Source organism: Juglans regia, chromosome 12 (genome assembly GCF_001411555.2).
Source record: "Juglans regia cultivar Chandler chromosome 12, Walnut 2.0, whole genome shotgun sequence".
NCBI lineage: Eukaryota > Viridiplantae > Streptophyta > Magnoliopsida > Fagales > Juglandaceae > Juglans > Juglans regia.
The window spans coordinates 24,146,127-24,157,655 of NC_049912.1; the positions used below are offsets into that span (position 1 = coordinate 24,146,127).

Genomic DNA, 11,529 nt, shown 5'->3' on the forward strand with positions numbered 1-11,529 from the left:
TCTTATCAATGGATCACCAAGAGGTTTCTTCAAATCTCAGAGAGGCATTGGACAAGGTGACCCAATTTTGCTTTTTCTCTTTATACTGGTCACATATGCTCTTTCTAGGATATTATTAAAGGCTGAAGCTCAACAGAAGCTGGAAAGGGTTCGAATTAGTAGAAACAGTCCAAAGGTATCACACTTATTATTTGTAGATGACACAATCATTTTTGCCAAGGCCACGAAAAAAAATGCTCGAATTATTTCAGAATGTCTTACAAAATCTCAAAGCTAGTCAGGACAGAAAGTCAATTTGAGCAAATCTTCAATGTTTATCACCAGAAACACAAATCAGGCAACAAAAGCTTCTATTTTCATGTGGCTACCTTTCAAAGCATCCTCGGCCAAAATGAAATACCTAGGATTACTGACTTCTTTTAGCAGAAGTAAAAAAGAAAACTACAGTGAATTGTTGAGCAAAGTGGGGAAAAATTGGAAGGCTGGAAGTCAAAACTACTAGCTCAGGCGGGCAGAACCATGTTAATCAAGTCTGTATTAAGTACGATACCAGCTATCATATAAATATGTTTTTGCTACCCAAGTCAGTCTGTAAAACTCTTGATGCAACTTTCAAAAATTTTCGGTGGGGATTCTCGAAAGACAAAACTCACAATTTGACACTGAAGTCCTGAAAATCTATTTGTCAGCAGAAGAAAGTAGGTGGTCTTGGTAGCAGATTAATAGAAAAGATGAATCAAGCTATGCTAGCAAAAACAGGATGGGAACTAAGCGAACCGAGAAATAGTTTGTAGAATTCAACTCTAACTGCTAAATATCTGAAAAACACAATATTTTGGGAAGCTTCGCAGAAAGCATCACATTCATCCATGTGGAAGGGACTACTCAAAACTAAAGATCTACTTACAAAAGGCTGATGCTTCCAAATTTACAATGGAGAATCAATAAATATCTGGTTGGATCCATAGATTCCCACACTAGTCAATTTCAAACTACAGTCAATCCAAGGTATAGATCTAGAATATCCAACTCTTACAGTTTCAGATCTTATTATAAATAACTCTCGGATTTGGGATGTTCCAAAAATGCAAGCTCTTTTTTTTTATCACCAAAGCATATTAGAAATTCAAAAAATCTCAGTACCAACACGAGCATAAGAGTAGGACAAAGTGGTTTGGGCTTTAAATCATAATGGGAAATATTCAGTCAAAATAGTATATCAAGCTACAATACAAGATCAAGTTCCATTTCAGCAAAATCCTTCAATGATACTCTTCAAGCCTGTGGAGTCTTAAAATCCATGATCGTCATAAGTTACTGATTTGGAAACTTCTTTGGAATATTCTTCCTACCAAAACAAGAATTGGTGAAGTCATTCCCCACCAAGAAATGTGTATTCTGTAGCCATGAGAAAGAAACTCTGATGCATCTTTTTGTTGAATGTCCTTTCAACAGAATTATATGGCAACAAAGCAGTTGGCCACTAAATTTTGAAAATTTGCCTATTGATTCTATATCAGACTTGATCAAAATGATTATCTATCTGGAAAGAGAATTAGGACTTCGGAAAGAGGAAAGACATCACTTCCAACTATTTGCAATCATAATGATAGATTTCATTTGGAGAAAGAGAAACGACATAATTCATAATCACACTTCTCTATCAATTGAAGAAGCAAGCATTCAGATCAAGTGCATCTATGAAGACTATAAAGCAACGTGGAAGGAAAAAGTTGATCAACAAAGCAAAGAAGAAAGTTGGTATCCTCCTCCTCCAAACTATCAAAGCTTCTCTTTTGATGCAGCAGTACGTGATCAATTTTCAGTAGTCTCAGCAATTCGAAGAAATCACAATGGAGATATTCTGGGAATAATAACGGAAAATGTACAAACCACTATCCCTTTAATTGCAAAAGCAAAAGCAGCGTTGCTAGCAGCCAATATGGCATCAACTCAATGCTTAGCGATAATCGAAGGGGATTCCCTATCAGTAATTTCATCCATTGAAAGTCCAGACACTTCTGCATTTTGGAACATATCTACTATTATCAAGGGCATTCAGCACATATCCAATCTTCATCAAGACTGGAAATTTGCTAAGATACACCAATCCCAAATTCGATGTGCGCACTCTGCTGCGCAGTGAGCAGCTACCAATTATGTTTTTGGAATCCTACTCTTAGATAATATTCCTAGTTGGTTTTTGTATATTGATAGTGGAAATGACCCTCTTTAAACTCTATAGCTCTCTTTAATCTATAATATGCTTGATTGGGAAAAAAAAAAAAAAAGGAGTAGAAAATACAGACATAGAACCAACATACATACATACATATGTATATATATATATATATATATATATGACATTATAAACGTCAATAATTTGCGCGCACAACTAGCTAGCAAATTAAAGACCCGATCAAAACCTTTTATTATATATTATTATTAATGGATGGATGGGGATGAACTTATGGCCAAACCAATACTACTGTAGCGCATAAATTCAAAGACAAGTTCAAAATGTACTCAGGGGATTTGTTTATAGTATTCTTCCATAGTAAATGAGAGTTTTATTAATAAAAATAAGAAGGAATGACTCTTGTATATGTGATCTCGACCCTTTATAAAGAGAAAAAAGAAAAAAAAACATGTTCAAAGCTGGCAGGCATGTACGTAAAAGGTAATTGGGAGCAAGAAGTAGCAGTATTAATACTAGGTCCTCCAACCATTACTCTCTCTCTCTCTCTCTCATATATTCGTTTCCTATGTCGGGCCCCCAGAAAACGACGTGCTCCCACCTGCCGACGCGCACGCGACCCCACGAAACCCTAATTTCCAAGAGCCCTAAAAGCAGAGCTTACTAGGGAAGGGATAAAAATAAATATAAAAATAAAATTTTGACTCCCCAAATCACAACTGGGAGCTGATCAAAACAAAAGGGAAAACAGTTGTTCTTATTAGTTGTTTGTTTGTGGTTCTTTTTTTAAAATTTTCTTATATGTAATACAAATGTCTCGGTGCTTAATTATTATATTCTCTCGCTTTGTGCTTGATTCTACCAAGGGTTTTGCATCTGTTCCATGTCCTCTCACCTGAGATCACTTCTGAGTTCTAGATCTTATTAATTCAGCTTGATCACTTGTTAAAGGGCTTCTTTCTTTCCTTCTCTTTGCTTGATTCTTTGCTCAAATTGAATCTAATTCTCCCTTCTTATCCGCTTTCCTCTCTCTTTCTTTTATCTCTCATAGCGAGCACTTTAGGTTATAGAAGATCAACCCTTAGCTAGAGTTTCTTGTTGAACCATCTGTGGATTTGACCTTTTGATCTCAAAATTCTCAAAGAAGCCTAGAGGACAATTGAGAGAACCAATCTTCATCACCTGTTACAAGACGAGCAATTTAATTGTTTGGTCATTTTATTTTCCACTTTCTGTTGCCTCAATTTGCAGCTCTGGCTAATCCGTGGTGGACCGGGCAAGTGGGGTTGCCGGGCATGGACCCGGCGGCAGATTCTTCTGTGCTAAACAAACGCCACAGAGATCAGATTTCCATGAACGAAAGCAACGACAGAAGTAACGGCAAAAGAGGAGATGAAGACGAAGATAGAGACAACGGAGACGAGCCTAAAGAGGGTGCGGTTGAGGTTGGCCCTCGTAGACCAAGAGGACGGCCTCCTGGGTCTAAAAACAAACAGAAACCACCCATCTTTGTGACTCGAGACAGCCCAAACGTGCTCAAGAGCCATGTCATGGAGGTGGCTGGTAATGCTGACATAGCAGAAAGCATAGCCCAATTCGCTAGGAGGCGTCAACGAGGGGTTTGTGTGCTTAGCGGGAGTGGCTCCGTGGCTAACGTCACCCTGAGACAACCTGCAGCACCTGGCGCTGTGGTAGCACTTCAAGGCAGGTTTGAGATCCTGTCTCTGACCGGGGCCTTTCTTCCCGGACCATCCCCTCCGGGCTCGACCGGTCTCACTGTGTATTTAGCCGGAGGTCAAGGGCAGATAGTGGGAGGAAGTGTGGTTGGCTCATTGGTTGCGGCAGGGCCAGTCATGATCATTGCCGCAACCTTTTCTAATGCAACCTATGAGAGATTGCCTCTTGATCATCAGGATGAAGATGAGGCTGCAGGCAACGCAGTGCGTCAGGGAACTGCAGCTGGAGGCTCCCCACCCGCAATTGGGAGTAGCGGAAGTGGGGCAGGACAGCTGCACCATGCCGCTGGGCTGCATCCTGCAGATCCCAGCTCATCGCTGCCTGTTTATAATTTGACACCAAATCTACTCCCCAACAGCGCACAGATGGGGCACGATGCTTATGCTTGGGCTCACGCACGGCCTCCTTACTAAAAACTGCAGTAGTTTCTATCAATCTTCAACTCTGTTGTATTTGGATGTTAGATAATGAAATGGAGATAGCTAGAAAAGATGTGAAGAAAATAAACCACTCGGTGTTTTCAATGTAAATTAGGCTTCTTATATAATTTGTCTAGTACCCTGGATCCTCTCTCTGTTTGCAATAAAAAAGATGATCAGTACTGGTGTCTTTTTAGTTTTTTAACCCCCACTAACTGAATATTAAAATCTTTGTTGAGCTTCGTTTCTGATAAATTTTGTTTGGATTTCGTAGTTTATATTTCTAATTTAATATTATTATTGAATCCTAATGAACATGGTAGATTAATCTGATATGATGGATAAGACTAATATATATAATTGGGAGATAAGGAGAATTCTGGTATTTGGAGATCAGGAGTCTTATAAGATTAATGTTTTCTGTTTATGCTAATCAGGAAACTTTCATATCTGTTTTAAGCTTGCGTCTCCTTTACTCACAAGAAGATCACCAACTGTGGTGCGTGCTCATGTGTGCATATTATTAGATGTAAGACCTAAGTTGTTACTCAATTTTCAGTGTTGTTGTTTGGAGGATTAACACATATATATGACAGCTAGGGTTTGAGAATGATTGTTCTATATATATATACTTGCAGCTAGCTTAGAGCTTCATGTACTCATCAGAACTAATTAAAGAGTAGTAAAAGGGATGAATATATAGATGAAGAAAGATGGTTTCCACTGGGGAAACCTTCCGCTAATTAATTAGGCTCTCTAATTTTAAGACGGAATTAATTAATGGGTATGCATGATAATAAATAAAACATTTCTATATATCCATCCATCTTGATAAATAATTTGGTATTCTTACATATATATATATATATATGTCAAAAGGGTTCCCGGCCAGTAGGAGATATCTGCACTAGTCTTTGTTATTTTATTACGCGTATCAATTAATGGCGTAGTATTTTATTACATGTGTTTAATATTTATATAATTATATTACATTAATTCATCCTTTGTATGCAAATGATGATTTTAAATTCAGGGTGCAGTACTCTCAGCTCTTTACAGACAAACATGTAATAATGTACGTACTGTTGCTTAAATTAAAGAACTTGAGATCAGCAAGTACGTACACATGCATTCAAACCAGTTTCTTGTCGATCGAGCATGCGCAGTACTGATCTTCTATATATGGCTTATATATAACGTATTAATTTAGTTCTGCCAAGGCAATTTACAGCAGCCATGCCACCACCTATGTCTTCCGACCGACATATATGGTACAGTAATGGTGGACAGCTCTCCGTGACTGAGTGGTGATGATATCCATATATATAAAATAATAACAGTAATAATAAAAGAACATATAATAAATTAGAATTAGAGGGGGGAAACTGCAAACCTTTCGGTAGAATATATACAACCATTCTTGTGTACTAACTAATTTGTTGTTTATTAGTTACCAAATTAAAGGAAAAACAATTAGATTACGAATTATTTCCGGTTTATAAATCTTCACATGATTATGCATCTTTTTCGTGACATGCGACGATATATGAATATATATATATATATATATATATATATATATATATATAGATGATCACATGCACTCGATCGAAGTACTAGTACTACTAGTAGTACTAGCTAGCTAGCTAGCTAGGAGTCGATCCCTTTCATAACAATGCAGAATTTTATAAATTGGGTTTGATATATGTTTTTAGAATTGATTGAGCGTGCAGTGTACGTGTTCCTCAAGTAGTGAAAGAATGGTTAAATGCACCTAAAGTTATTCATGTATTGCCAGGCTTTGGTTGATTTGGTAGGTACGTTGAATCTGAAAGTGTGATTGTGCTATTTTTAAGGATAGTGTTTTTCAGATTACTTTTGGTAATTTTGCAAAACTAACAGCTAGGTGTCTGAGATTAGCTTAATTTGAAGCATCAGTACTTTGCTCGCTGTTGGTTTTTATCAATAAAAAGGTTTAAGAAATTGGTTTTTTCAACCCCAAAATTGGCCTTGAGAAATTTGCTTAGAGGGAGCCTTCAGTCAAATCTCTCCCGGACAAATTTTTTGTAGATCAAAGCCCTAGAATTAATGGAAGAAACTTTCAAACACTCGCATGAAGGCGCTGCAATGTAACTCCTTCGAGAGAGAAAAAAAAAAAAAAAAAAAGGAATCTATCTCATGCTCTCTATCGAGGAGAAAGAAAGGAAGAATAAAAAAGCTGGCGGGTGGTCTCCGGTGGAAGTCATGGAACAACGAAGGAAATTAAGCAAAGGATTCAATCTAACTGAGGGTACAATATCGGTACTAGCTCATGTCCGATATCATTTCATAAGTACTACTAGAAGTAATGATCAGTTGTTTTGCATGATATAGAGATCATCAGAAGAAAACATTTTTACTCATGGAAATCGCGTGAATTAGATTCAAAAAAGTTTCAAAATTCAAGAAAATTAATGAACCAAATTAATTAAGTCCCACAGATTAATAAAATAGAAGTGCACTCAGCAAACCCCTGCTGGCTAGAGCCAGTAGTAAATTAAGATCTTATAAAGCTAGTTGATAAAGTTAAGAAAAACTTTGATTTGGATCCTACTTAATAGTAGTTTAATCAACTTCTACCTAAAGGATCCTAAAGGTGTAGCAACATGGAGGACCCTCTTCACATGGATTCACGTGGCAAAGTTAGTAAACCTTATTATAAAATTGGTAGCAACGTAATTGGATACACCATTCCAATGCTAAAGTCGCTGTATGTATGCGCCAATATCAATGGCATGGACACTTTTTCTTTAGATATATAATGGATTAGCTCGTTCATTAATATAATCATTATCTAACCCCATTAAAAACAAATATAATTCTGCCTTTTGTTCCTTATAATGATCATGATCCCTAGCTTTCTGAGTATTTGCGAGTACATCGCTATCTATGAGATAGTGAGATCAATTTATAACTTAATTCATTAGTTTAAGGGATGAATCCATCAAGTCTCTACTTTAATAAAATGTAAGCCACGCAATAATAATATTATTAGAGCCCGCGGGTTTACATGAGAAGGGGCAATTAATTAACTAAGTTTTATTAATGGGTGGGGCAACGGCAAACATCACCCAAGTGAAACCTGGGAACATGTTGGCTTTTCTTAATTTCGAGTCGACGTGTCATTGATGCTGAAATTCAATCTCGCCGTGCTGGCCTTAACGTCGTGGAGTACACGCCATCTTCGATCCACTGAGCAATATAGCTTTTAACCTAATGTTTGAAAATTGATGATGATCAATATCACCATAAGAAAAATTAACATTTGTGATGAATTATTTGTAACGAAAATGACTATCTACAACAAAAACAAACTCATTTTAACAAGAAATAATCATTTCCGCAAGAAATAACTGAATAAAAATAAGCAATTTTTTTGTAGTAAATGTCATTCAGCTCTATTCTTGAGAGTGAAAAAGCAACTTTTGCGATAAATTAAGATGTATTAGAGGTGGATATAATAGGGTTTTTACTATTGGGAGCTAATAATTAATTGTCAACACATGATCAAAAAACCCTAAAATGTGGTCTGAAGATTAATATCTTCATGTTCTTGATTAATAATGGCAAGCATATGATTTCAATAAGTTTAAGAACCCCTTATATATTATATATATATATATATAATATATATGCTTGCGATTGAACTACTACACACACAAGTGAGCTCAACAAATAATTAATTAGTGAACTATCTTACAGTTTTTTAATTTTTTTTTTAACATGGGTATTTATAATTAAGCTGTTTTGTACGTCTAGCCCCTGCATGCAGCTTCTTGCCAATTGGTACTGCAACTCATGCTAAATTAAAGAGAATTCACCGGGGTAGAGAAAAACAAACATGTCATCTATATGGGGATTAATACTGATCACTGTTCCGGTGAAGGCCTAATTAGGGAATTTGACCATATCATCATGATCATGTAGCCCTACTTTTTCATTGAATGATTATATATCGTGTCTTCTCTAATATTTCTTAATGCGAAGTTATATATGCATGCCTGATTATTTTTTAAATGAGTTGCATGCCCAGATTAGAGGGTACGTAATATATATATATATATATATATATATATATATTTATATATATAATGCCACGTCATGAGATGATAGGAGGATGATGAATAGATTTGTTGATATAATTATATGCATGCTTTTTATAAGCCTATTTAACTCTTTCCAAGTAACTTTGATTGATTAGCTAGTTACTATATTTTTAATTGATATGATCTCTGGATCATGATCTGTAACTCACTGTAATTGATCGATCGCTGCCCTTATTATAGATTAATCAATCTTATAACAATGAAGCTACAAATAATGGCTTCCCTAAATGTCCTTTTGTCGACGAATCTTTATAATTAATTAACTACGTGCTCGATCAATATGATCGATCATCGTAATATTAAGTACTCCAACATACGTTTTATATCTCTGCTTTTTTTTTTTTTTTTTTGTTATAATATGAAGTACTATATTTTATTTACTCGTCTGATACGTATTATAGTAGTACTAGCACGATTAATTGTAATAAATATTTATATATATATATTTATATATATATAAAACTTATTACCCAAAATATCTGAAATGCATGCAATTAAATCAAAACCAAGATTTTAACGCTGATTCCAACGGGTAATGACGGCCACGTAGCCTGAAATAATATTAGTGTTTTGCATATAATTAATATATATATATATATATATATATATGTAACGCAATAAATTAAAGAAAGAAACTTAAAAAAAAAAAAAAAGCTTTTGGCTGCATGCAGTATTCGATCCTGTTGAACAAGTAAATAAGATTTTCCCAACTCTTGTATAAATCAATATATGAATTCTATACATGTCGTCTGATCATCGATCAAATGATCAGTGCATGGCTGCCTACAACTCTTGTAAATTTCAGTGGTAGATCTTAATAACGTCGTCCTATATATAAATATATATATATATATATATATATATATATATATATATAATAGCCAGATCAGAGGTACGTACTAGATCATGATGATCAGTACTACGTACGTACGTATTTGATCAATATTCCACTTAATCATGATTTGATTAGCACTAATCGATCCAGTCGTATTAATATATATATATATATATAAGCAATTAGTTTATACGTTCGTTCTAGCTATATATATATATATATATATATATATATATATATCTGTTACGTACTTTGTGAGTAGGCCAGAAAACGGTGGTAGCTGCACATGATGATCCTCTTTCTAATGCAGGAAAGGTCACAAAATCCTTCTAAACAAGCAAATATATACGTACTAATTATTATAAGCAGTCACGCGCGAGATTTGATCTCTCGAGGAATTAAAAACTTTTCAAGAATTCTTTAAAAGAAAAACCAGCTGTCTCAATGCTAGTTAATTAGACACCACGCACCCCTAAAACTCCACTCAATTATAAGAAGATATTACAATATGTTTAACAATATCACACAAAACTTTTGTAAAATCAAACATTAGACTATAGATCTCTCGCGACCGAACTACTAAATCTATGTTCCGTATATAATATATAGATCCAGATCTACTCTAAACTCCCTGATCTATATATATCACATGTCTCCACGAAAAAACTTGTCCACTCCCCCAAACTCCAGGAATACCGATGAATCCACCGATGGTAATCCAAGCAATCAAATGATCACAAGACAATCAAGGCCGGGAACATACATATATATATATATATATATATATATATATATAGTAATTGTGTTTATAATAAGTGAAATGCTATAGCCATAAAGAGATTTTATAAAAATAAATAATCTACAAACTGATTTAGTTTCATATGATATGCTAGATCTCCTTTATAATAGGAATAGATTTACAATCTTAAATACTACATCAAGTCATGTCAGTTTATAAGTTTATTTTTATATGATCTTTTTGTGATTCATGCATTTCTCTTGTAAAAATGAGAGATGCGAACTAAGATTTTAATACTCAATGTGCATGCAAGGTTACCTCTCAAATAAGGTATGTAACTACGATTTCTTTTGTGGCCTCTCAAATTGAAAAGTTTGTATAGGTCACGATTAAGTTGGGTTAAATGAAGATTTCAAAATTATTTAGAAGTCTAATCATGATCTGAAGTTTGCTCGAGCACGAGATTGCATACATTTCTCAAGCTCTCTACTTGGGATTTTATTGAATAGTTGACCGAGCAGTCGACGATCGCCCCAAGGGTGTCAAGTGAAGTCTTAGTTCATTCCACTTAATCATTTCATTAGCATAATCTAGTCACACTAATAAAAAAACGTTATATGTAACTTTGTGACTAGGGGAAAGATGCCATACATTATTCTCTTTCTAACGAAAAGGTCACAAAACTCTTCTAAACAAACAAAGAAAGATGCTATTTTTAGAAGGGTCTGTAGAGCGCTAGCACACCTAGTAAACTACTTGTATGCATGATACAATTTGATTTAGGAGATAAATTTTAAAATCTGCATCCTACAAACCAAATTTTACTATTTAAGTAATTTAAGTAATGTGAGTGTGTATATATATATATATATATATAAGTGTGTTCTACTATAACACCCATTTCTCATAGGCTTAGGAATGTCACGTACATGCCTAATTGAAGTCAAGTAAGAGACTTGCATAATTTTTCACAAATAAACATTGTTTATTCTAACGGAAAACTTTAAGGCAAACCATTGTCTAAAACATAGTCATATCCAAGTTTCTAAACTAACTGAAGCAGAAAAGACAGTAATAAAATCAATAAGTTCATAGTCTGCTCCTTCTAAGCCTAGTATGGTTGCTCATACTGATCATCATCGCCTGGGTGGTGAAAAACATGAAATAAAACTAAAATGAGTCGAAGACTCAATAAGAAATCCATTACAACGTAAACATAATAAGTATAAGGTTTTCATAAAACTTACATGCTAAGAGCTTAAGATCATGACTGATCATACTGATACTTATGTTATGCATGATTTGTCATGATTTATCTAACTGTCTGATTGAACTGATCTGATCGATTTATCTGATTAACTGATTAATCTGGCCCACACACTTAACTCTGTGTGCAAGATTGTGCACCGACCACACATCCCACTATAGCAAGGAGAGCCGCTGAGTATTATTCTGAC

The 11,529-nt window shown here is 34.8% G+C and overlaps 1 protein-coding gene across 1 annotated transcript; it reads left to right on the forward strand.

Annotated features, from left to right (window-relative positions):
- Nucleotides 1-2,968: 2,968 nt before the first annotated feature.
- Nucleotides 2,969-4,601, forward strand: LOC108983511 (AT-hook motif nuclear-localized protein 20-like). The gene has a single exon (XM_018955157.2). The coding sequence runs from the start codon at nt 3,493-3,495 to the stop codon at nt 4,345-4,347; it is 855 nt and encodes a 284-aa protein (XP_018810702.1). The 5' UTR covers nt 2,969-3,492; the 3' UTR covers nt 4,348-4,601.
- Nucleotides 4,602-11,529: the final 6,928 nt, after the last annotated feature.